Genomic DNA, 26,647 nt, shown 5'->3' with positions numbered 1-26,647 from the left:
TGATTTAATATTGAATATTATGAAAAATATGTTTCAGAGACTCTATTTTGTTGTCTTCCTCTAAGAGCTGCTGATCACCGTGAACTTTTGTGGGCTTGGTTTTACATTTTACAGGTGTAGATGTATGGAAAGCCCAAGATATTTTCCATTCCTACTCTCCAGCGGGCTCAACCTTGAAATTTTGTCTCTCTGCAAATCTTGTATTGCTTTTGTATTAGTCTGGGTCCTGATTAGGCCCTGACTCCTAAGATGTGGCCTGCCTCTCAAACATTGTCTCAGTCACTTGCCCTCTCATTGTCTGGGGTCCAGCTCATTGGCATTCTCCTTAGATCCTTGACCACATCAAGGCCTCTTTCTCCCTCACAACATTTGTATGTGACGTTCTCTGCCTGGAGAACTCTTACCTCCACCTTTTATAGATATCAGTCTCAATTTCACCTCCTCAGAGAGGCCTTTACTGGTTTTTCTAAGTAAAATGTCCCTCTGCCTCGCCATAGTAGCCTCTCATTTCTTTCATAGTATTCATCATGAATTTCATTAAATTCATCATCATTTGTTTACTTACATCTTGTCTCCTTAACTAGAAGATAAACTCCAACTCCTTGAAGAGAGAAACCAGATCCTATACCATATATATATTTTAACTCTGGCCAGTAACAATATTCAGGACTGAAGAGGAATTTAATAAATACTAGTTGACTGAATTAATAAGTGAGTAGAACATTATAGTACAATGGTTTACTTGATACAGCCTCTTCTTACCTAATCATTGAATATTGACTCAAATTGAACCATGGGCAGCTTTGCCACCTAGGACCTTTTTTTTACATGAATACTATCCTTCGACCGATTACCCTTGCCCTTTTTCCCTTTCACCTAGGCTAATAGTTTTTTAGTTCTCAACTAGGTTTTATTTTCCCTTTTTCAGAAAGGGAACCCCCTTACTGTACCCCTCCATCAGTCTGAGTGACATGCCCCTAAGGATTCCAGTAACATCCTGAGTTCACTCTACATGAAGCAGTGTTATCAATGGGGTGGGGACTGGGGCCACATTGCCTGGATTTGAGCCATGTAATTTACTGCTACTTGTGACTTCGGGCACTTTAATTTCATATTACTTCACTTTCCCTTTATGTAAAATAGAGCTAGTACTCTAATCAGATCTTTTTTTCTGCTTTATCTCCCCCAACCCGCCCCTGTACACAGTTGTATATCTTAGTTGCATGTCCTTTTAGTTGTGGGATGTGGGACGCTGCCTCAGCGTGGCCTGACGAGCGGTGCCATGTCCGCGCCCAGGATCCGAACCCTGGGCCACCACAGTGGAGCGCATGAACTTAACCACTCGGCCACGGAGCAGGCCCCTCTAATCAGATTTTTGAAAGATACAATATCACGTTGGTCAAGTGCTCAGAACAATACCTGGCACACACAGTAAGAACACATAATTTTAACTATTATTCTTAAATGACATCAACACAAATAATCCATAATCAATCTACAAAACAAATTGGGGTGAGTTTATTATATGACCTAGTCTGAGGACTATATAGCCCAGGAGCATGCCTTTACCAAGGAAGGAAGCACTCCAAAAATGCAAAGTGTACAGATGGTTAAATACCATCTTGGAACAAGGAACATACATCAAATAAGACAGGAATATCTATTTTACTACAATAACAAGCTATTTTGCTACCACAGCAGGTAAGCGGTAACAAGATGAACACAGCAGGTCACAAGATGTACACAGTAGGTCAGTTTCACCCTAGTTTCTGGAAAGAAACGCTGATCTATAAAGAAATGCTGATATAGGGGGAGGTATACATCCCTATCTTTAAATGCATCATTCTTTGCTTTGTAAACGTTTAAAGCAGATGTACAATGCATGCTTGACAGGTCAAGACAGGCCTTATCTGGATAAACAAGGTCAGGCCAAATTAGTTTTAAACCAAATGGCTTCCTCATAAACCTCTGTGTGTGTGTGTGTGTGTGTGTGTGTGTGTGTATATATATGTATATATATATACTTTTCTTATTGCTTTTCATTTATTCAGCAACAGTAATTTCCTGTTGTCTCTTCCCTATATTAAAAATTCCTTAAAGACAGAAATACTATCCTGTTCAACCTTGATTACTAAGCATCTGGTAGCTTGGTTTTAAATTTACTTGTTTTTCCTTCTCTCTTTTCCCTGCAAGTCCTCCAAACGGTTCCAAACATCTCTTTTTTTGCTTTTCCGCTGCTTAAAATCTTCTCACTGCCTTTAGTTGGGTCTCAATTTGTTACCAACGTCATCAAGCACCAAGAAACTCTAGACAGTCTTCCCCTGAACGTGCCATTAGTTTGTTTTTATGTAAGAACGTTACCTTTTTTCCCTTCAGATTTTCTTTCCTGTGTTAACTCAATTATAAAGTACTGAAGCAAAATTACATTTTTATTCCTTTGGACAATAAACTCTATGCAAGTTTCCTTGCAGATTTTACCATATTATTAAAGTAATTTTTGGCCACTTCAGTAGTTTCGATTTCTCAAGACTCTGTTTAATCAACTGCGTATCGAGGGCCTCTACAAATGTTTAAATCAAATTTTCTATCATGTGAATTATAAACCTACATTAGAATACAATGTAATTCCTTTCCCCAATTAAAAACAAAACTACTAGGCTTTCTGAGGGTGAGCTAATTGCATGCTGCGCTGCCTTTAGGTAAGCCGGCACACCAACTAAGAAAGTACATCTGGTACCCGGAATAGAAAGCGGGTGAGCTAGCTGCATCCTGCGCTGCCTTTGGGTAAGCCTAGGACATCACCAACTAAGAAAGTACATCTGGTACCCCGAATAGAAAGTAGTGACTGCAAAGTGACCAGCCCCGACTCGTCCTAAATGTCTCCGATTTCCAGAAGTGAATCACGAGTTCCGCAGAGAGACACGAAGCACCTCCGCCCCAGGTTAAGTCCGCCAATAGGGGCTTCAAGTGAGAAAACTGCGCCACCTGGCTTGCACACAGCGCAGCATCTCCCCGTAAACAACTCCGGCCACACAATCACTGGAAATGAGACTCTATCCACTGACTTCCGGGCTGCGGGGGGCGGGGAGACGTGCTGACGTTACGTCACGTTCCTTTGCTCGTCCCGCTTCCCCGCCCCTCTCCGCACTGTGACGTTCCCAGGGAGGAACGAAGCGTAAACAGCGCAGGGCATTTCGGGAGCGGGATTGTTTCACGCAGGAAGCGGGCTCCATTTTAGCGCCGCCCGCCGTCGCCATCTGTTTCCCTTCCCTCCCCTTTCCCCCTCCGGTCCCCAAGCCCCAACGGGAAGGCTGAGCCTAGGCCGCCGGAGGTTGGAGGGAAGGGGAAAAGGGAGAAGGGGAAGAAGCAGGGAGGAAAAGGGTGAGTCGAGAAGGGTGACTGGTCGAGGCCTAGGAGCGAAGCGCGCAGCCCGGCGGACGGACTGACGGACGCCCTCGAACTACTGCTGCCGCGGCTGCGGCGCCGGCGCGAGTCGCGTCGAAGCGGCGGCGGCAGCAGTGGAAACAGGAGGGGAGCAATGGCGGCCGACAGCCGGGAGGAGAAAGGTTAGTGCGGAGAAAGGTGACGGGCGGAGGCGGGGCTCGGGAGTGGGTCGATGGAACCGCGGTCGTCGTTGCGGGGTGGGGGTTGGGGGGTTAGCGTGCTCCGCTCAGCGGCTGCTCCCCCCACCGACAGCTTGCACTCAGTGGAAGAGACCAGGCCTTCCTTTATGTCCTCGATCTCCCTGTGACCTAACATTTATCTCGCCTAGGGTTTTTCTTTGATCCTAGTTCCCCTCTTCACTTTCCGTTTAGCTGCCCTGGGCGCGGCTGAGACAAGGCCTGTTCTGAGTTGCAGGCCTTTAGGTTTATTTGCTGGTAAGATTATGCGGATGTAATGCGTATTTTCAGAATAACGTTTTCTGCTAGGCGAAATGTCGAAAACTCTGAATGCCACGATCAAAACTGGTAGTCTGGTAAGTGAGCATACTAAGAAGTGGTATAGGTGGACTATTAATCTTGAGAAATATGTACTGGTAACTTTTGGCTGTTCCTGTAAAATAGGCAAAGTGACAGGAATTGCCCGTTTGGTTCCTCAAATACTTAGTTTGGAAAACATGTTTGAAAAGAGAATTATACGAATTAGGCCTGGCAAAAAAAAATCCTGGTCACTATTTTGATAGAAACACATTGTGCATAGTTCCCAAAGAGTACAACTAGGAACAAATGGGTGTAATTTTTAGAGAGTTGGAGGGATAAAATTACAGTGAAATGTAGGAAGAACTGATGTTGCCAGAATGGAATGTCATGTCTTTTGAAATACCGACCTCCCGGGCATAGAGATGTTACTGTAGATCCTGGATCAATACTTGTCTGCAGAGTGGTCTGGCTTAGATAGTGCCTTAAGGTCTTTTCCAAGTTTAAGATTACCATGATAGTTTTGGAAAGGGTATAGTTAATAAAAATATGGCACAGCTGTTGCCCTTTATTTCACAGATCTACTTTTCTGTGTGGCTAATTAATTTGGGGTGGAAATTTGTTAAATGAGCTCTAGAGTCAAGTTGCATTAAGCCTGTGATCTTCTGTTCAATTTTTCTCCTAAAGGGAAAGAAGATGCTTTCATGCTTCAATAAACTGCTCTAGGATAGGGATGAGCTTGGGAAGTGGAGTGTGTGGGAATATTATTGCTCCTATTTTAAAGCAGTTCAATGATTAGGTTATAGTAGTTTAATTTTCTTTCCTTAAATGCATCCTAAAAAATACCCTCTGTCTTTTTTTTGAGAAATCTGAAAGGAATATGAACATAGGATTGCATGGTATTAGTGAATAAAAGAAGCTGTTTTTGATTAGTAATAATGTTATTAAGGTAGATAATTTTAGTCAATAAGAATTCAGTCAACATTTGATTGTGTCAGAATGTAATCTCTGAGCTCTGTGTATAGGAGTAGGTGATGGTTGTAGTGTGTGAGACGCCCCAAATATAAAATGAGTAAAATTCAGCACTCCTCGAGAATTCGTTGTCTGTTAAGATGAACATAGTTTTAACTCAGTAGTAGGGTAGACACAATAATGTACATTGAGGCAGAAAAGTAGATGTTTTAAAAATTTTGTTATGGAAATGGATTTAGTGATGAAAATGCAGTTTAAATACATAAAGTTTATTACTATCATTGAGAAGTAGTAATGCCACCTATTAGCAATACTTAGGATAAGTTGTCCAGCTTTTGAAAGGCCTCGATTTGTGTACTTTTTGAAAAACTTAATTTCCATAATTGAAGTTATCTGTTTTAAAACTTCTGATATAAGTGCTTGTCTTTATGATTTAGATCAAAGATTGTCTCTTAGTTTACTGGGAAGGCTAGCAAATACAAACCTACTGAAATTGCTTATTTAATTTTAGAATGGCAAGATTTCTAGAATAACCCACTTAGCAAATAAGGAAGCTTGAGTCACACAGCTAGAATAATAGCCAGAATTAATGGCAATACTTGACTCTTCTCATATTTGAACAAGGAAAAGTGGGAAGCTAAGTACTTATTGTCATCAGTTATCTTGTATGAAACGTTAGGAAATTGCAAAGATAAGCCCTCTAGGAATCTTAGACATGTCACAAACTTCAGGTACCTTTTTAAATGATTCCATAAATGGTGTAAGATCTCGATCAGAAACAAGTTTAAATGGCAGGAATTTCCTATTCATCACAGAACAGTTAAAACACTTTTGGTCATAGAGTCTTTAGATTATTGGACTTTGCACATTAGCGGTGTAATAAACAAGCCTTAACTTCTATAATGCTTCTGTAATACCCATACCTGGAAGCTGAAACCTATATAACTGGGCAGGTTGCCAGCTTGCTGATTCCTGTGGTGGTTATTTGTCCAAAAAGTGGATTTGAAAGACTTTGGAATGTTGGTGGTGTTAACTGATGTTAAATACTTTTTTTCTATATGCAGACATATACATCTTTTTTTTTATTATAAACACCTTGTATAAGTTTTATTTCTTAAGCTCTTGGAAAGTTGTCTTTGAAGAACAGTTATAAAGGTTTAATAAATCCAAAATGTGGATAATGAGTTACCACTTTCAAAAGTAGCATGTTTGCAACATTACCAGACTGAAAGCTCTGTGAAGGCCCGGAGTATGTCTGTCTTGTTTGTCAGGTTTCTTGTGTACAGTAATTGTGTCTCAGTGTCTTGAATAAATGATTTGCAAGGTTGTAAATCATTAGCCCAAGCTTGGACTTCATTAATAACTGACTAGTTATGTGACATTTACTATTGATATGCAAAGCTGAGAGTTTCTCAGTTTATGTTATATGTGTACACACACACGCACACATGCAGGCAAGTACATATAAATGTCTACACACACATACGTATATACATACTGTAGCCCTCACTATAGTAAGTCCTTGGGATAAGATTGACTTTTTTTGGTCCACTTTAGTTAGGACTCTCTAAGCATGGAGTATGTATTGATATTCAAATGTATTTGTTTTACTCATAATAGAAGTAGTATTAAAAAAATTAAAAATGCTGTCCTTACACTTCAATTATATGCTTTTTGGAAGACAAGAAATTTGAATGGGATGGGAAATCCAACTCTCTACACTTCATTTAGAGGAATGACAGTTTTGAATGACGAAAAAGTAACTTGAGAGACTGGTCTAGTGTAAAATGTAATAGAAGGGGAGGTTCCAGGAATTCTTGCTTCATGGCCAAACTCCCCTAAAACTATATTAAGTGAATGTAAACGTATAATGTACTTCAGTGCCATGTGTTGGAAAACAAAATGTGTAGTATATTTAACTGTCCAGTTTTCTTTCTTTAAATTCTCTTGGTCTTAGTCTGATTTTGGACCCCAAAAGAACTAGTCCTTTGTATTTCCTCACCTAGAAGCTTACTGGGTCGACAAATGGACTGTTTCAGATAAAGGTTAATTTTCTAGACCAATAATGCTAGGATTAAGGTTTATGGACTTCTTGGGCCAGGAATTTTGAGATGAAAGTGTGATTTTGGTATATTGGAAAGAACACTAAATTTGGATTCCGAGTTGTGAGATTTTAGTCTGTCACTTTAATTTTGTGGGCTTTATTTTGGAATTCTTGTTATGTATAACCTTCTAAAGGTTAAACTACTTTGAAAGCCAGTTAGATTTTTAAGTTCCTGTGTTTATCTAAAACAAACAAAAATCCCCCCTGCAAGCATCAGAATAAGCCTTAGGCCTGGCCCCATGGCCTAGTGGTTAAGTTGGGTGAGCTCAGCTTTGGCATCGCTTTAGTGGCTTGGGTTCAGTTCCCCAGCACAGACCTACACCATTCATCGGCAGCCATGCTGTGGCAGCGACCCACATACAAAATAGAGTTTGGCACAGAGGTTAGCTCAGGACAAATCTTTCTCAGCAAAAAAACCCAAAAAATCCCCCAAGCCTTGTTACTTCTAACATCTTGTCAGTTTTTGAACAGGCTGTAAAAACAATGATGTTTTGATTTCCTTGTTTTTCCTCCTATACCTCTGTCTCTGTACCTTTTTCTTAAAGCTCAGTTTGCTGGTAGTTTGTGTTGATAACTAAGATGTGCTAGCTTGCACCAGTGATGATAATGAAGTCTATATGTATCATATGTTGTGAATGCAAAACATTCACAGATGATTGCACTTCCACAGAGGAATCCAGCAAGCAGCAGCCTGTTTTGTTTTGTTTTTAGTTGAGGCGACGTTTAAAAGTCAGACAGTTTCAAAAAAAAATCTGAATTTGGGAATCATCTTGAAAATTTGGAAGATCTGAACAATATGGTGCTTGCATTCTGTCAAAGGCGGTTAATCCACTAGTTGAGTAGGATTGTTCTCTTAAGCATTCCTACTCTTTCACAAAGTATCGTATATGCTAAAACTGGAGTTTGGTGTCCCTGTGCCTCCGCGTCTATTGAACTGAACCTTCAGTTTGTTTGTAGTTATTTAACATCAGAGTTACTCAGGAGTGACAGCCTTATATGCATACTAGGGTCAGGTAGGTAAAGTACTTGCTTAATACAAAGGTAATTGTATTAGGTTAAAAAAAAGGGCGAGCAAACGTCCTTTGTTCAGGCAGAATTAGTAAATACACTCATTTACCAGGTATAAACCTAGATTGTCTCATGCGAAACCTTGACATGTGTTACCTTCTCTGTGTCTTAACAGAAGTCTATCAAGACTGCTCCAGCTGTTTTTTTCAGGTGAGATCTGGGCCCCTTATCATCAAAGAGTCCTTTAAAAAAAATGTAGGGTCTGGATTTTTGTATTGGAGTTTTCAAAAACAAAGCGTCCAAGAGCTAGATTCATCCTATAGGCTGTTAGTGTATGACTTTTGAATAGTTCAAACTTCAGCTATAAATGGGAATACTGTTAAATGAAACAGTTTGTGTTTCATTTGAGCTAATTCTTTACACTGATGCATTGTGGAAAAATTCATTTTGTTGTGGCATCTTAAACACAATTTTAGAGGTTTTAAAATGATTTTTTTAAAGACTAGTTGGTATAGTTCTTTATGTAGACTTAGCAAAAAACACTTAATGTGAAGTGCTTTATCTCACAGAAATACAGCGTTAGAGTTATTTTTACAGTACATGAATTGTATGTTTGTAGAAATTTTCCTAACTTGGCAATTGCTAACCTTTGTTGGTTTTACTGTTAATATTGTTAGGTTGGGGTGCTGATGTCAAACTACTATAAAGTAATTGAATATATACATACATATGTCTGTACAGAATAATGTTAAATTTCAGGACAGAGAGAGCAATTTAAAACATTCATTGAGGTAGTTTAAAGAAAGTTACCCTAGAAAACTAGGGGTTATTACTTTATCTCTTAAACAGAGAATTATTTCTTTCCAAAAAGGATATGCCTATGATGATTCGTTTCTTTTTTTTTTAAGATTTTATTTTTTCCTTTTTCTCCCCAAAGCCCCCCAGTACATAGTTGTATATTCTTCGTTGTGGGTCCTTCTAGCTGTGGCATGTGGGACGCTGCCTCAGCATGGTTTGATGAGCAGTGCCATGTCTGCGCCCAGGATTCAAACCAATGAAACACTGGGCCGCCAGCAGCGGAGCGTGCGAACTTAACCACTGGGCCACGGGGCCAGCCCCAATGATTAGTTTTTTAACAGCAGTTGCTTCTGAGAATTTTTAAATAATCATTCCTTTCTTTATAAGTAATACATTCTAAATTGAAAAAATGAATTAAAATATATACAGAGTGTACTTTTACTAGCTAATGAAAGAGGTGGTCAGAGGAAGCAGCATAAGTTAGCTTTATATTATAACCCAATACTATAAACTCTCACCTTTTTAAACCAGGTTTTGGTTTTCAAAAATACACCTTACGTTTATAATTAAAATCCTTAAGTTTAAACAAAACTAAGTAGACGTGTAGTTTTGAAAACATCTACCAAGTGTTTGACACTTCTCTCAATGGTAGGTGGAGTCTTTGTCTCCTTAGTTTGAAGCTAGGTAGACTTTTGTGATTGCCTCTGAATAAAATACTGTGGCAGTGTTTCTGAGCTGCTCTCTGGCCCTTTCTCTGTTGGGACATACATCTTTAGAGCCCTGAACAACCATGTAAGAGGTCTGTGTGCTCTGAAGCTGCCGTGATGGAGAGTGACCATGGAAAGAAATGCCCTAGAAGCACCAGCTGTTTTGATTCTTCCCAGCCTAGGTACCAGCCAGACAGGTGAATGAGCAAGCCTTCACGTGATTCTGGCCCTAGCCACCATCTAACTTGCAGCCACATGAGAGACCCTCCTTGAGGTCCAGAGCCATTAGCAATAATAACAAATGATTGTGTTATTTTAAGCCACCACGTTTTGAGGTGGTGTGTTATGTACAGCAATAGATAATTAGAACATGTAAATATTTGTCTTAGTGAAAAAGGAGGATTTTATTTTGTGTTCTGGACCAGACTTTGTATATCATGTGTCCTGATCGTTAACAAAGGTTTGTGGCAGGCAGGATTTATTAGACTCTAATAGCGATAGGGAAAGGGTTATAGGTTGAAAAATTCATCAGGAGATTCAAATAACTGCCCTTCTCTTTCCTTTCCAAAACACTGATCTTTTTTATTCCAAACGCCTCTTATCAGAAGGAAAGAAACTGGAGCTCGGGCTGAGACTTTCCCAAGGATACTTAGCTCTTAATAGCTGACCTGGATTTTCCAAGTCTAAATGTCTTTCTCCTATGTGTTATATTGCAGTAAATCTATAAGTGGTTTCAGTGATGGAGAAAAGTTACCTAAAAGGTAGTCATTTATATTGGGTCAGCAAACTTTTTGTAGACGGCCAGTGGTAAATAATATTTTAGGCTTTGTGGGCCTCATAAGGCCTTTGTCATATATTCTTTTAGGCTTTTTTTTTGAAATACAACCTTAAAAATGCAGAAACCATCCTTATCTTGTGGGTCATCAAAAACAGGCCATGGGCTGAGTTTGTCTTGCGGGTGTTAGTTTGCCAATATTGTGATAAAACCAGTTAGGTTACTGGTGTCATGGACTATAACATGGATAAGAATGTATAGACCATCAAGTTAGGATGTTATGGTTGATCTTAAATTTAAGATGCTATGATGTTGGTAATACAAAGCTTTCTAGTGTGCTAATTTGAAATTTCTAATTTTCAAATTACACAAGCTTTTTAATAGATTGCGTTTTTGTTGTTTCCTTAAACTTTGTTTAAAGGTGGTTTTAATGTTCCTCATCTCATTTAACCCTAGATCTAGAAAGCCTAAGCTAGACTTCTATCCGTCTGTTTCTAGACAGGTGAATTTGGTTAACTTAAACTTCTGAGCTTGTGTCTTTTTCTGCAAAGTAATGGGTGATAAAAAATACCTTATGTGTTTCATATGATACATATATACTATATATGTCAAAGTGATGAAATGTTTAAAACGAAAGCATTGTTTAATATTTGTTTTGTTAAAAATTTGTAGCTGCTTTCTAAACCTGCAACCAATCTCTGATTTTGACTAATATAATTATTTGTTAAAGCTTTTTTAAGTAATAATACCCTTTTTTATAGGGAAACCATGATTTAGGCATGTCTGAAATTTAAATTGATTTAAATTAACCTGCACAGTTCTTTCATTCTGTGTTAGATTTACCACGTAAAATATATAATTTCCTGTGAATGTTCAGGCTTTTGCGTTGATTTTTCTAATTAAGAACTAGTGATTTCATGAAAAGATTTGTGTAGCACTATATTTGCTTAATTAGCTATTTTGTTGTGATAGTTTTTTTTCTTTTGGTTTCTATAAATATATTTGATTTTGTCAGGATCTGTTAGACCCACTGTTTTACTGACTAGAGAGCTTTGATCCAACAATCATTAAGTATGTGGATGTTTTTCTATCGGATTATATGATTTTATTTTTTGTTTATAATAGGGAGTCTAAAAATTGTTTGCCACCATTCAGATCTTGAGCAAATTTCCTCTTTAGTGAAAACATGAGTCCAGAAGATGAGATTTCTGGTTGGCATATCTTGATTTTAAATAACATTTAAAAAAATAAGTAAAAAAGATAAAAACAATCTTTATAGTATGTGTTCAGTTTAGAAGAATGATAAAGTACCAGTAAACATTATTGCTACCCAAAGAAATCAGTTGCTGTTTCAGTCATACTTAATTTTGAGATTTTCTTAAATAGCGACTGTATCTGACTCCTAATACAGAAGAAGATGTTACCTTTACACATCCTAAGTAACCTTGCTTTCCTCCTCATTATGCCAACGTTAAACTGTTTTAGTTCTCTTTAGTCACTGATTTCTATTCCCCTTTGGGGAAATTTGAATCCCATCTAACCTGTTTTTTTTTTTTTTTTTAAAGATTTTATTTTTTTCCTTTTTCTCCCCAAAGCCCCCCAGTACATAGTTGTATATTCTTCGTTGTGGGTCCTTCTAGTTGTGGCATGTGGGACGCTGCCTCAGCGTGGTTTGATGAGCAGTGCTATGTCTGCGCCCAGGATTCGAACCAACGAAACACTGGTCTGCCTGCAGTGGAGCACGCGAACTTAACCACTCGGCCACAGGGCCAGCCCCCATCTAACCTGTTTTTTAAACATTGGCTTAATAGCCTTTGCTGTACTTTGAGTGGGCTTCGGTTTTTGGCTGGAGCAATAAATACAATTGTCTTATCTCTGTTTTAATGACTTTGTACTTCCCTTTGCTTCTCCTTAAATTTGGAAAGATATTTTTGATGCCAGAATACTTAGTGTTCAACACATTTACCATGAGCTGTAGTGCATTATAAAAAAAAGAATCAGTTTAAAGTAGTAAATATTTGTATGTATTTCTAAGACTTATTTTGTCATATTAGGGTGGGGTGACAAAACTGAGTTCTTAGTTTTCGTGATCATTGAATATGTTAATTATAGTCAGTAGTTCTCTTCTGAACAAGTCACTCTTCTGTAGTCCATACCAGCAGCCTCAAACTTTTTTTTTTAAGATGTGCTTTTTGGTGAGGAAGATCGGCCCTAAGCTAACATCTGTTACCAGCCTTGCTCTTTTTTCCCCCGCCCCGAAGCTCCAGTACTTAGTTGTATATCCTAGTTGTAAGTCATTCTAGTTCTTCTGTGTGGGATGCTGCCACAGCATGGCTTGATGGGTGATGTATAGGTCTGTGCCCACGATCCAAAACAGTGAACCCCAGACCACTGAAGCCATTTGCATGAACTTAGCTGTTTGGCTATGGGACAGGCCCCTCAAACATTTTTGATAATGTAGCACATCAATTATTTTTTTCTTTTAACTTTCTTTTGACATTAATTCAGACAAACATGTAGCTATAAGAATAGTACAAAGGATTTCCTTTTACTTTTCAACCACATTCCACAAATGTTAACATTTTACCACTTTTGTCTTTCTAATTCTCTCTCTCTCTGTGTATATATATGGATACATGCACGTAGACACACTTTTTTCCTGAACCGTTTGTCAGTTGCAGACATGATGCTTCTTTGCCCCTGAATACTTAAGTATGTATTTCCTAAAAATTAGGATTTTCTTTTGCCTAACTATAGTACTGTCAAAATCACAAAATTAACGTCGATATTTACTATAATCTACAGACTCTTAGTTTCGCTAGTTTTCCCAGTTATTTCTCAGATCACATGCTATATTCAGTTATCGTTCTTTAATCTGGAGTGGTTCTTTAGTGTTTGTAATTTAATGACATTGACATTTTTTGGATGCCCCTTAATTTGGGTTTGTTTGATGTTTCCTCATGTATAGGTTCTTATTTTGTGTTTTGCATAGGAATATCACAGAATTGTTGTTCTATTCTCAGTGGATCATACTAGGAGGTCCATTATGTTGATTTGAGCCACTACTGGTGATATAAACTTTGATTATTTGGTTACTGGAGTCTGCCTGGTTTCTCCACTGTAAAGTTATTTTTCCCTTGGTAATCAGTAAGTATCTTGTGGGGAGTACACAGTCCTTGATAAATGTATATTTATTTATAAGTTATACACATGCATTTCTATACTAATTCATTGTGCACATTTTAAAGCAGTTATAAAAATTAGACATTAAAGGATAAGATACAAATATAGATGTCCTGACATTTTCTTTTTGTACCCCAGTGTATCCTTTCGTATCCTGTGGGGTGTATACTCCTGGCTTTGTAGACCAGAGCTCTGTATCATGTCCTTTACCTTGTATGGTTATTTATAGGAATTATTCTTGTGTCTTGATCCTGAAGTAAAAGCTCCTTGAGGGTTATGTTTTCATACTTCTGTCGCCTCAACATAGTAAGTACCCAAAAGTAAATGCTTAATGATAATGATTTTTTCCTATTACTTTTAATTTTCTTGCTTTCAGATGGAGAACTCAATGTTCTAGATGATATTTTGACTGAAGTACCAGAACAAGATGATGAACTGTATAATCCAGAGAGTGAACAAGATAAAAATGAGAAAAAGGGTGTGTAAGATTTCTATTATTTTTGTTGAAATAACAGTGTAAATAGAGATTTAATTTCTTAAGAATGTGACTTTGCTTTTGTACTTGTTCCTTGAGGCACTTAACACCAAAAGCACAATCATGACAAGCTGGTACTCAATTCCATATGAGTAAGAGTAATTTGTTTTTTCAAATGTGTTGAGACATCTCAAAAACATGAGTTTATTCCAGTATTTGAAAGTTATGTTTTCTTTGTTATTAACTTTGGAGTAAAAGTATTTCAGAAGACATTTTGAAGAAATGAGGGTTTTTCCCTCTTTGATATATGTTATCTGTTAATCTTTGGTGAAATAAATGGAACATGCAAACACTTTTATGTGTCTCTTTAAATTTTATTTTTAAGGATCAAAAAGAAAAAGTGATCGAATGGAATCTACTGACACCAAGCGACAAAAGCCTTCTGTTCATTCAAGACAGTTGATTTCTAAGCCGTTGAGCTCATCAGTTAGCAATAACAAAAGAATAGTTAGTACAAAAGGAAAGTCGGTCACAGAATATAAAAATGAGGAATATCAAAGATCTGAAAGAAACAAACGTCTAGAAGCTGATCGGAAGATCCGTTTGTCAAGCAGTGCCTCCAGAGAACCTTATAAGAGTCAACCTGAAAAAACTTGTCTCCGGAAAAGGGATCCTGAAAGGAGGGCCAAATCTCCTACACCAGATGGTTCTGAGGTAGTAAATATTATTGCGGATATAAAACGGAAAGCAGTTGTTTTTGAGGCTTTAGAACGATTTATTCACTGTGACCTTGTCTGTTATATGACTGCTGATTCCCTTTTTCTTTAAACATCAGAGAATTGGGCTTGAAGTGGATAGACGTGCAAGCAGATCCAGCCAATCTTCTAAGGAAGAAGTGAACTCTGAAGAATATGGCTCTGACCATGAGACTGGCAGCAGTGGTTCTTCTGATGAGCAAGGCAACAACACAGAGAATGAGGAGGAAGGGGTGGAAGATGTGGAGGAAGATGAAGAGGTAGAGGAAGATGCAGAGGAAGATGAAGAGGTGGATGAAGATGGAGAGGAGGAGGAGGAGGAAGAGGAGGAGGAGGAGGAGGAGGAAGAAGAGGAGGAGGAGGAGGAAGAAGAAGAATATGAACAGGATGAGAGAGACCAGAAGGAAGAGGGAAATGATTATGACACTCGAAGTGAGGCTAGCGACTCTGATTCTGAGTCTGTATCCTTCACAGATGGGTCTGTCAGATCTGGTTCAGGCACAGATGGATCAGGTATTACTTTTTATATGTGAAAGTTTGTCTTTTAAAAAAAAATTGACCTAGTTGGTTTTATTCTTGAATGTGTTTAAATTAAATGATAAAATTTTTGAGGAGATGAGGATATTAATAATGACTGTTGTGTGATTTTTTTAATTATATGCTTTTGAATATTATAAATACATTTGAATAAGATTTACGTATGTTAGTAAAGGTATTTCCCAGCTGCAAATTGATTTTGTTATTAATGAACACAAGTTGGATTATTTCTCTGTAAGGAAATGTCTTTCGGGCTTTAATGTTGTAAGTTCTTAGATTTTCATACTAGTCAACAACAGCTTATTTAAACACTGATATACTTGAACTATACAGTATTCGTATGGAATCTGTCTGCTAGGTATTACAATATTGCCATGTTAAATGCCTCTAGATCTACGTCATGTAGTAATAGAAATCAAACTTTTATTTATTTTTCTCTTGGGAGCACAAACCTTTTTTCTAATTCTGTATCTGTGGACTGACGAGTGCAGGATCCCCAGAGGGCTGGGTGTAAAGGATGGAAAATGAGAGTCTAAAATTCTTGGGGAGAGGTTGGGTAAGAGCCATCTTAGGTCATTCCTTCAATACTACATGCCCTACCACTTTATCCCTGTTAGATCATGCAGTGTAAGTGTAGGAATGGTAGGTAGTTGCAGTCATTCGGCTAAGAGGGCCCTCTTTTAGGAGGAAATTCAGAGGGTACAGCAAGGAGAGGTCAGGGTTCTTAAAGATTCCTGATCACTATATGGTGATCATACTCTCATGGCTGTTTTATGTAAAGGTGCAGCCAGATCTGCTACATAAGGAAAATATACTAAACATTGGAATACAAGAAAAACCCTATTCTTTTGATATATAGGATAGTTAGAATTTCATTATTATAGAATTTTATCATTTCAGTAGTACGTTGTTAGTGCATCATATTCTTGATATAGTGTAGAGGATAGAGCACATGGCCAGCTGTTTTCCAGTGATTGACAACTGCAGTGCTTTCAACCTTTTGCTCACTAGAGTTCTAGATTTGGGAGGTTAGGTTTTTGAAGGGAGTTAAAGAGTTAAACTGATAGATGAGTTAATTGGGTTTGATATAAAAACTTTTGGAATCTTCTCTCCCATCATACTTCTTGCGAACTGATGGGATATTTTTTATAATTTATAATGGATAGAGAATAAAAATTGCATTGGCAATATGAATAATATTCATTATTGTGGAGAGTGTGAAACTTCCATAGGGAGATAGGGAACATTTTATTGTAAGAATCTTTTTTTTGGCATCCATGTTAGGAACACTATTTCTTAGACTTGAATGTTTGTCTTAAGTCAAACAAGGGAGACTTACTTAAATGGATAGGACCTAACATAATTTGCATCTTTAATAAGCTCCTTAGATGATGCTGATACTGTAGCAAGGTACTTGATAATACTTTAGATTTTTATGGATGAGACACTTTAGTTTGAATGGTAGCCAATAGTTTTATAAAACCTTGATATCAAAACTGTTAATAGAAGAGGTTTATTGTTTTAAAAGAGATACCTGGAACTCTTACTTTCCTTATTGAGGAAGATTTGTGGATTTTCCTTGGAAGATCCCTTATGTAGAACATGCTTTAGAGACTGTGGTATGCAGGAAATTATTTTTGTTAGAGTAGTTTCTCTTTATTTTTGTTAGTGCCATGGAGTCACTTCGAACTCATTGGGACCCTGTGTACAGCAGAGCAGAACCTTGCCCAGTCTTTTTTGTACCATCCTCTCATTTTCCCTCACCATGTCTGCTGCTATCCGTAGGGTTTTCATGGCCAGTTGGTTTTTGGAAGTGAGTGGTTTTTCTTTCTAGTCTCTGTTAGTCTGAAAGCTCCGCTGACACCTGTCCACCATGATTGACCCTGCTGGTATTTGAAATACTGGTGGCATAGTTTTCAGCATCACAGCAACACATAGCCACCACAGTATGACAACCAACAGGTGAGTGCTGTGGTTCTCTGACTGGGAAACGAACCTGGGCCACAGCTGTGAGAGTGCCGAATCTTAACTACTAGACTGCCTTCTGTTTATGATAATGTATATTTATAATATGTAAAAGAAAAAGGGTGGATTTGGAATTCCTTGATTAGATGTCAGTTTTTAAATAAAGAGATCACAGTTTAGTTTCTGTCGTGAATTTTCTAGATTCCAGTTTATTTTACCTTATTTTTTTCTCAGAATTTTCAGTAACTTCCTTACAAAACTGACACATTTTGTTGTTTGTTTAACGGTTATTTGTTTAGATGACTTTCATTGTTCTTTTGACCTGAGAATAATAGTTGGAAGACAGGATCATAAACTTAAGAGCAGTGGGAGTTATATGTACAAAAAAGATGAAAAATCTTTGGAGAATTCTCATGGTAATGCTAGATTCAACATTATATAAAAATACTTGGGCAGGAGCTTTCTTCTGCTCCTGTTACTTTTCCTGCATCATCTTAGAGATCCTTTTAATACTTTGAAACCGTAAGATACTATTTTTAAACAGCAGCAAGAGATGTATTGTCCTTAGTGATCAATTCATAGTGCTTAGGCTCCTAGGTAGTCAGAGGAAAAATTAAAGATGCTAGAATTTTTGAAAGAAATAATTTAAAAAATTTAACAAAGTTTTATTTTTCTAATCTCTTTCATGTGGGTGTTGTATTCATTGATTCAGGAAATCCAGTTCCTGCTGTGTGCCAGGCACTATACAGGAATTTGTAGTCAGTGAGCAAAACAGACATGTATGAGAAGGAGATTTGGAACTTGATAAAATCTCCTATTTCTCATCTATTTGAGTGAGGTTCTTAGTCATTTTATACCTAGAGGCTTTAGTATATTCACTTGAAGTCTTATAGTTTGCCTTGAGGGAAAGGATTTTAAAACTTTTGAAAGTCAGGTATCATTATTGAAAGCCAGAAAGCCTGGAAATAAGTGCTTTTCTCCATGGTTGGTTATTTGAAATATCATGCCCCCATGGTTTCTAGCTTTAAATAGGCTTGACTCTGTAATTGTGCCACTATGTGTTGCTTTGCTCTTCCCTTTTAGCTCTCTAAGTTAGGAAAAAATCAGCATTATTTACAAACTTCTTCAATATAGAAATATTTAAATATGGAGAAGCAGTAGTAAATTACAAAGAAAAAGATGCTTAAACTAAAAGAAAAGGAACTTATCATGTTCTTGGAGTTTTCCATCTTTAAACTAGTTAGACGTAGAATCCACTTTCAAGAATAGTAGTAAGATAGCTTTTAGAATTTGCTCAATAAAAATAGAGCTGAGGGCTTGTACTTTCAACTTAGAGGACTTTCATTTGAAACTAGGTTCTACCAGGAATTGTGGAATCCTGGCCAAGTTGCCTAACCACCCCTCTAAGTTGAGGTTCCCTTTCTCTAAATAAGAATAATGGCATGTATCTCATGAGCTTGTGACGAGGGTTAAGAGAGATAATTTATTTAAAGTTGTTAAAATAGTTAACTGTATTTATAGAATCCTTATATAGATGGTATGCAAGATCGTTGATTATTCTTTTTTAGCTTTCTGTTATTTTTATAAAAGTAAGTACATGCATTTCCTGCCTTCATATTCCTTCCTATCTCCTAGTTGAAAAGTAAAGGAGCTTATAATGGTATATATTAAAACCAATAAACAGAGCCAGGAGAACTTAATTGCATTTAGTTCTTGTTTATGTGCTTATAAAGTTCCAAATTATGCTTGAAATGGTTCTTACTTGACAGCTAATGCAAACCTTTTCTGTCTACTGAGGATTCCCAGTTTTTTTATAGAAATACATAGGCTATCATTTAAGATTTTAGGAATAAACTTTAAATTGAATTTGAAAAAAGGAGCAGTAATCCAGCAAGGAAATGGTCAGGAAGAAGAAATTGAAGACACAAAAGCAAGCAGTGGCAAGCAGAATGAAATCACTAATTTGGTACAGTGTATTTTTGGGTCTTTTTTTTTTTTTTTTACAGTTGAAAAACTTTGGGTTCTGGGGTTCATCAGACATCTAAGATAGAATCAGAGTTCGAATGCATGAAGAATTATAGTATACTGTTTAAAAAGAGTACTTAGAACAGTGATACCTGGTGCATAGAAGGGAACATGGTGAATTTTATTGAAAGAAAAGTGCTTTGCAGGTTTTTTCCTCCTCTCCTGGAAAACTGTTCAAGACCACCTTTATAACATAGGATAAATAGTTCTCAGTTGTGGCCATGTGTTTTTATTTGATTGAAATTGGCTGGAGAAACAACGTGTCCTTAGTCTTTGAAGGGTGTCTTTGAAATGGAACCCATTTTTCTCAGGAAATTGAGGGATCAGGAGAGAGATTAGCAATGACTGATGCTTGGAGATGATGCAAAAATCAGACAGATAATGATACATTCTTGTTTGGTTACCTGTTGTAATGTTTTGTAATGTTTTAAAACATCTTGTTTGAATTCTTTTTAGATGAGAAAAAGAAGGAAAGGAAGAGAGCTAGAGGCATATCTCCAATTGTTTTTGATAGAAGTGGAAGCTCTGCATCGGAGTCATATGCAGGTATTCTCATTTCACTTTTATTTGTGATCGTTATCTGACTGATTCTAATATAATCTACAGAAAGTATGTGGAGGCTGTAGTTTAGTGTGAACTTGTTGATGTCCATTAGTATTGATTTTTGGCATGTTTCAGTGTAATAATTCTAGAGGAAACTAAGCTTTTTCTTATTATTTTAATCCTGTTCTGTTACTGCTTAAGTGGAATTTCACTTTTTTTTTCCTGGAAGATGATGATTCAGTGACTAGTTTTCTGAGTGGGAAACTGTTCAAATATACATATTAAAAAAAAAAATCCAAACAACCCCAAAAAACAAAACACTCGTACACATTGAGAAGTATTTTTTTGTGTGTGTGGGTGCGCCAGGAAGAATAATTTGTCTTGAATGAGAACTTTATGTGACAAGACTGTAGAAATTTTGTCTTATCTCTATTAAAGCTCAATCTGAACAAATGTACTTTGGCTAAATACAGGTTCAGAAAAGAAGCATGAGAAATTATCATCTTCCGTTCGTGCTGTCCGAAAAGGTATCATTTAAATTTGAAATTGTTTTCATTGCATGCTGCATAAAGTCATTATTTTGCCTTATTGGTTCTCCATTAATAGTTGGTTTTAATGTAGTAATGTTCTGATATATTACATTAAGAAAAATTAATAATGTAGTTTTACATAGCGCTCCATGTTCACTTCTTACTGCTTATCTTGTGGAACAACAGCAAACATCTCAGGATATTTTACAGTTTTTGGATATAATGTATGGCATATACTTTTTAATACTATAATGGTCTATTATGAGTCTCTGAATAATATAAAAGAAGTATATAAAATTTGTAGCTATTTTCATACTTAAATATGCATCTGATATATCGGAACATCACTAGATTAGGTTTACCTTTTGGCAAAATGCTGGTGTCTTTTTTTAGTTTTGCTTTATTATGTGTTGTGGCTTAGCTTTCCAGGTTGAATGGGTGATTATGAATTTTAAAAGTTTAGCTGGGTTGTGGAGGGCTAATTTCAGTTAGTGTAACTTATGCTCCTTTGTGTGGTAATGGCCTCTGGTTAATCATCTTGGATTTCTTTTTTTCAGATCAAACCAGTAAACTCAAATATGTCCTACAGGATGCAAGATTTTTTCTCATAAAAAGTAATAACCATGAGAATGTCTCTCTTGCCAAAGCTAAGGTATCAGCATCAGTTCTGTTGAAACTATTCTAATCTTGAAAATTTTAAATGGGAAAGTGGACTTGAATATCTTGAGTAGCATAAGTTACTGTGATTTTCATTAAAGCTGTGAAGATCCATAGCCCAGTTGCCACTCAGGGTCTGTTTTATGGCTGGTTAGACAACCTAATAGTAATTTGAGTTTTCTTTTAAATTTTTAAAAGACAATATTAGAAGCCAAGGTCTTTGATATTGAAAAATATATATATTTTATATTTTGTGCTGTGAAAGTTGTGTTTCTGTTTATTTTTGTGTTTCTGCATTCACTTGCTAATTTATTGTACTAACACATTTTTTAAGTTTTAGTTAACCAGTTTTTGTATTATATTGATGCTTCTTTTACACCTTCAGATCTTCTTGAAAAGAAATTGTTCCTTTATGGAAAGTTTATTTTTAGAATTAAGATCACTTGGATTTAGAAGAAAAGGGGAGTCAGCTTAAAGGTCTACCTCAGGCTTAGCAAAAATATGACCCTTTGCTGTAGGATGTTGTAAGATATTAATTTCCTTTATTATATTTTTGTTACAGAAGTACATGTTTGTTACACTGACTATTATATCTTTCTTTTCTTGGTTTAAAATGAATAATTTACAGTTTCGACTGACCTTTAGAAAGTTAAAACTAAAGTTAAACATTTTTGTAACCATATTTCTGTCAGTATTACTATTCTGTATTTTTAACTTGAGGATTACCCATCAAACTTTACAAATGGAAGGCATAACATACTAACTGTCTAGTATAAGTTTATTCTGTTCTGCAGCTGGATGTAGGCAGAAGTATTTAAGCACTTACTGTGAAGGGTATCTAGTTTGTATGAGCACATTGAACTGAATTAGAGCTTCTGCCTTACTTTACCCTTCTATCTCTTAATCTTTCATGAACAAAGAATTGGTTACAGTGCTTCAGAAGTTAATAACTGTATTCCAGCTCTATGTAAAACACAGGCCTCTTCAGTGAAACTGATACATAAAAATTTCAACTAAAATATAAAGAATGAGAAACGCTACAAACTTGACAGAAAATCTTGACTATGGATTTACCAATGCAATAATTTTTAATTATTTGGTTAGGCATGATTTTTCAAGAAGAAAAATGTTCTACATCTTGTGATTCACCTTCACATGACATGTTTTTACCACAGTAAATGGTTGTGATACTAAAATAATTACAAGTGACTTTTTATTATATAGAATTGTAGCCCATAAGATTTGAACTCCCTGTGTGTTTACTAGTTGTTTTAATGATTTTTTTAAGGTTGATGATTTTCTTTATAATTTTCCTGAGTTTTTAATAAATTATGACATTATTTGACAGCTGATAAATAAGGCCCTCATTTCAGCTTACTTGAATTTAAAGTATAATACTATCATTAGCCTTGATCTTTGGAAATATAATTGGAAACATGAAAGATTTCCATAGAGTTCAATCTCATCTTTACGTCATTTGTATAGGGTGTGTGGTCCACACTGCCTGTAAATGAGAAGAAATTAAATGCTGCATTCAGATCTGCAAGGAGTGTTATCTTAATATTTTCTGTCAGAGAAAGTGGAAAATTTCAAGGTAAGAATAAAAATAATTTGGATATATAAAAACATTGATTATGTTAGCATCTATATATTATGTTGTGATTTGATTTCTTTAGGATTTGCAAGACTTTCCTCAGAATCACATCATGGTGGATCTCCTATACATTGGGTACTTCCAGCAGGAATGAATGCTAAAATGCTGGGAGGTGTCTTTAAAATTGACTGGATTTGCAGGTAAATTATGCACTTCAGTGTAGATAATTAAAGTTGCCCTTGTTTTGAATGGGCTACCAGCTGGGAATAGTGTTAAAATTCTGCAGTTGTTTAGTTTTATTGTTCTTTATTTTTTTGATCTCATTCTTAGGGTGATTTGGATTTATGAAATTTAAGAATGTTAAAGTAAAAATAACATCGATGTACTTAGCTTATGTTGTTCACTATCTTTATAATATAGGATGCAAAGGGCAAAGGTTTATTTAGTGAAGAGTTTTATGTATTTCATTTGTTCTCTGTATTAGTAATAAAGCAGTAAATTTGTGATGAATTAGACAATTGCTTGGAATGTTACCTGGCATGTATTTGTAATTTTAGTGATTTAACATGTCATTTAGTCACTGTAAAATGGGAAAATAGTCTGATTTGGCTAATATTTTGGAAGTGACTAGTTGTGAACAAGTAGTGTTTTTTAAGGAAGTTAGCAAACCATGTTTAGTTGGCATTGTGATCTTCTGAAACTGGAGTAATTAAGATGTGAATATGCTAGAAAGCAGACTTGTTTTAAATACTGAGTTATTAGCACTATTTTTATATCCTTTATTTTACCGTATTTATTTTACTTTATTTTAAACCCTTAGCGAATGATTGTACATTGTTAAAAAATTGATTAAAGAAGTCAATGTAGGTTGATACAAACTTTATTTAGCACTATGAGACAGTTTCCTGTGGAGAACTGCAAAATGGAGCAGAAGGCAGAAAGCTTTTATAGGATAAAGAATAAAGAACAAGAAAGAGACAAATAGGAAATATCTAATTGGTTGGGGTCACATAGGCAGTCTCGTTTTAGGTGAGAAAGCCCCAAGTTGGCTTGGTGTTGGGAATTGGCTGACTGGATAAATTGCGTTTCTGGTCAAGCAAAGACTTTACAGGGACTTGAGAGCTCTCTAAGTTTTGGTTTCCTGACGTGGCACCCTGGGCGAGAGTGGCTTTATCTTGGACCTAGAAAGTTAGTTCAACAACATAAAAAACTAATTATTTAAATGAACTTTATATAGCATGCACAGATCTACTACTTATAAAATTTATTTTAGTTAAATAAAAATTACCTGCAAGGGTCTATATGGATTTTTTATAAGTTGTAAGTTGGCTTAGGTGTTAGATTTTGGTGGGGGATGAAGGATTTGGATAAGAATAAGAAGGAAAAATGCTATTCATATTCAGGAAGGCAGGCTAGCACAAGGAAGAGTATGGAAACAAACCATAGGGTGGAGGGGGAGGTGAGGGTGGGATAGCGAGCCACTTTTTTAATGAAGGGCATAGTTAGTAAAGAGAACAAAAGGCAAAGGTGAATAGTAATGTGGACCAGCCTAAGGATTTAAACATTTACTGTGGGACAGTGAGGGACTATGAAGATCAATGGCCAGTGATACAGTGGAAATAGTATATATTAGGTTAATTGTCAATAGAGTAGCAAAAAGCTATATGTATAAAAATTATCTTTACTCATCCTGTCATTACTTTCTATAGCGAAAAATTAGAAACAGTCTAAATTCTCTCATAGGAAATCTGTTAAGTAAGTTATAGTTTGTCACTTAGATATAGTATGCAGACGTAATAGTCCAACACAACATGGGAAGCTATATAACATTTGAAAACGCATATTGTTGAAATGTGATATAGTGATGAGACTGTAGGTGATAGCCCCCTACTCCATTGAACCCAGAGTTTTTAAATGTAAATTTGTAGTTCTTTAGAATTAAAGTTGTAATTAAGTTATAATAAGTTAAAGTTATAAAATTTAAAAATCTGGTGGCAGTTTATAGAGAAAACAAAGTGCTGATTATTTCTTAGCAGAGATTGACATTTGTTTTAGTTTTTGGATGGAAAACTGTAAAGGCCACAGGAAAGGTTTTTTAGTTTGTGGTTTTATGACTAGAAACGGTATCACTGGAAAATATTTGGAAATGATGCTTTCTTAGGAATAGGAGAAAAAAATAATTACCCGGTTATAGACTGGTTGCAGCATATTTTGTTTTGAATGTTATGTGTTCTATTAACCTTTATTTTCAAATTATTGATAAGATTTGTTTAATTTTAGGAGATGGGTGGAATTTATTCATAAATTATTCTCTTCGTAATCCTCTTCATTGACTTATTGGCTATTTTACTAACTTATTTGAATGTATATACCAAGAGAAGAGGTAAAAATCAAAATAGTCCATCCTACTATCATTTCATGCAAAATTTTGGACAGTAAAGTTGTTACTGTATTTAAGTTTTAGGTTTACCCAGAAAGACTATTCTTAAATAAACTAACTTTAATTTTTTAATACTTATAAGTTATAGAACATTCAAGAGTAATTTTACAATACTTAAGAGTTCTTAAAGGCATGTGATATTTATTATATTGATATTTCCTTGGGTAAGTCACTTGAACTCTAAGTTTTCTGTATAAAATGAGAATTACTTTCGACTCTCAGAGTTAAGAGACTTAAACTTTAATAAGTATAAATGCTAAGGACTTGGCTGTCAGTAATAATAACTACTATAAATATTTTTCTTTTCAGGTATGGTAGTTACTAGACTTTTATTTAAGCTCCCTTTGGATTTAGTAATGACTAGACTTGTTTCTTTAGTGTGCTCCCTGGATCACTTGCATCAGTACTATCTGATTGTTAACATGCAGAATTCTGAGACCTACCTTAAACCTGTTGAATTCCTAATAGTTCACTTATTTTGTAGGCACACTGAAGTTTAAGACCAGATGATGCATGTTAGTGGATAGGAGAGGAGGCATAAAAAGTGTCTTATTTAGGTTGCTCCTGGGAGTTAGCTCAAAATAAGGCTAGAATCTAAGAAATGTCATTCATCCAGAATTAAATCTACTCACTCTAAATTTTATACTCACTGCTTTCACGTCCATCCCAAAGAACCCATTTTTCTTTCCTTTAAAGGTTTCTCCATATTTCTTTTAATTTTGATAACCAAACCACTATCCAGTACGTAAGAGCTTTAGTTTTCTGTTCTGTTGTTAAATTTGCCTATTCATCAAAGCCCTTAAATCTGAGAGTCATTCCCATTATCTTTAGAGTGCTCACAGTAAAGATAGCCATCTGTAGGCTTCTTCATTGCACATCTCCTCAAGAGGTAACTATTAGGTTGGCGGTTCTTTAATTGTAATGACCACAGACCTGCAGTTGATGACCACAGACCTGCAGGTTCTCTTAACTTATTCTGAGCCCTGTTTTGCCTAAGGCCTCACAGTTCTCTGTGATATCCTGGCTGGGAGTAACTAATTTATCAGAACAGTGGGCATATGTTTGTAGTATCTGGTTAGAACCAATGCCACCAAAGAATCTCAACCCTAAATGACTCTACCAGCTGGATAGATGCCTTTATTTCGGACCTTGGGTATTCCATTGCTAATATTTAAATATCACTGATAACTTTGCAATAATAATTTGTAACCTTCCAGTATTTTGGTGGCTCTAGCTTATTTATTCCTTTCCTGTTACTGATTTTTATCTGGCAATTTAGAGGAAAAATCTAAGGAAGTATTAAAATACAAAGAATTGTTAGCTAGAGATCTGTCTCTGGATATTCTAGGCTTTTGGTATGGACTTGTTCTAGCTTAATGATAGTCGTTTTATTATTATTATTTTTTTGTCTCTGACAGCCTGGGAAGGAAAAAACATATATGTATATACATTCTTGAACCACTCTTGCTGTGTGAAGTAAGATGTGTGTTAGTCTAAGAATCCAAGCGTTTTAGTAATACCTAGTGGACATTTTCCATCACTCACTGTCTACTTCTCCCATACATTCACATCACTCCCACAACAGAGCATGCCACCTTTTACTTTAACGTTAGGTATATTTCTCTTTTCCTGTAAATCAAAATTTCTTCTGAGATTTAATAT

The 26,647-nt window shown here is 36.0% G+C and overlaps 1 protein-coding gene across 4 annotated transcripts in view; it reads left to right on the top strand.

Annotated features, from left to right (window-relative positions):
* The first annotated feature begins 3,205 nt into the window (after positions 1-3,205).
* The window catches only part of YTHDC1 (YTH N6-methyladenosine RNA binding protein C1), a 35,440-nt gene continuing 11,998 nt past the window's right edge, over positions 3,206-26,647 (top strand). For 2 of the 4 annotated variants that reach the window (XM_046656170.1, XM_046656169.1), the window contains exons 1-9: positions 3,206-3,566; positions 13,841-13,942; positions 14,325-14,653; positions 14,775-15,207; positions 19,678-19,767; positions 20,238-20,291; positions 20,852-20,946; positions 22,437-22,545; positions 22,628-22,745. In XM_046656170.1, coding sequence (XP_046512126.1) covers positions 3,539-3,566; positions 13,841-13,942; positions 14,325-14,653; positions 14,775-15,207; positions 19,678-19,767; positions 20,238-20,291; positions 20,852-20,946; positions 22,437-22,545; positions 22,628-22,745 — 1,358 coding nt within the window. In that variant the 5' untranslated portion in view covers positions 3,206-3,538. The remainder of the gene's footprint in view (positions 3,567-13,840; positions 13,943-14,324; positions 14,654-14,774; positions 15,208-19,677; positions 19,768-20,237; positions 20,292-20,851; positions 20,947-22,436; positions 22,546-22,627; positions 22,746-26,647) is intronic. The other 2 variants (XM_046656172.1, XM_046656171.1) reach the window with 1 other exon arrangement.

The sequence above is a fragment of the Equus quagga genome, chromosome 3 (assembly GCF_021613505.1).
Source record: "Equus quagga isolate Etosha38 chromosome 3, UCLA_HA_Equagga_1.0, whole genome shotgun sequence".
NCBI classification, from domain to species: Eukaryota; Metazoa; Chordata; class Mammalia; order Perissodactyla; family Equidae; genus Equus; species Equus quagga.
Note: the sequence above shows the minus strand (reverse complement) of the source record. Positions and strands in the feature narration are given on the sequence as shown.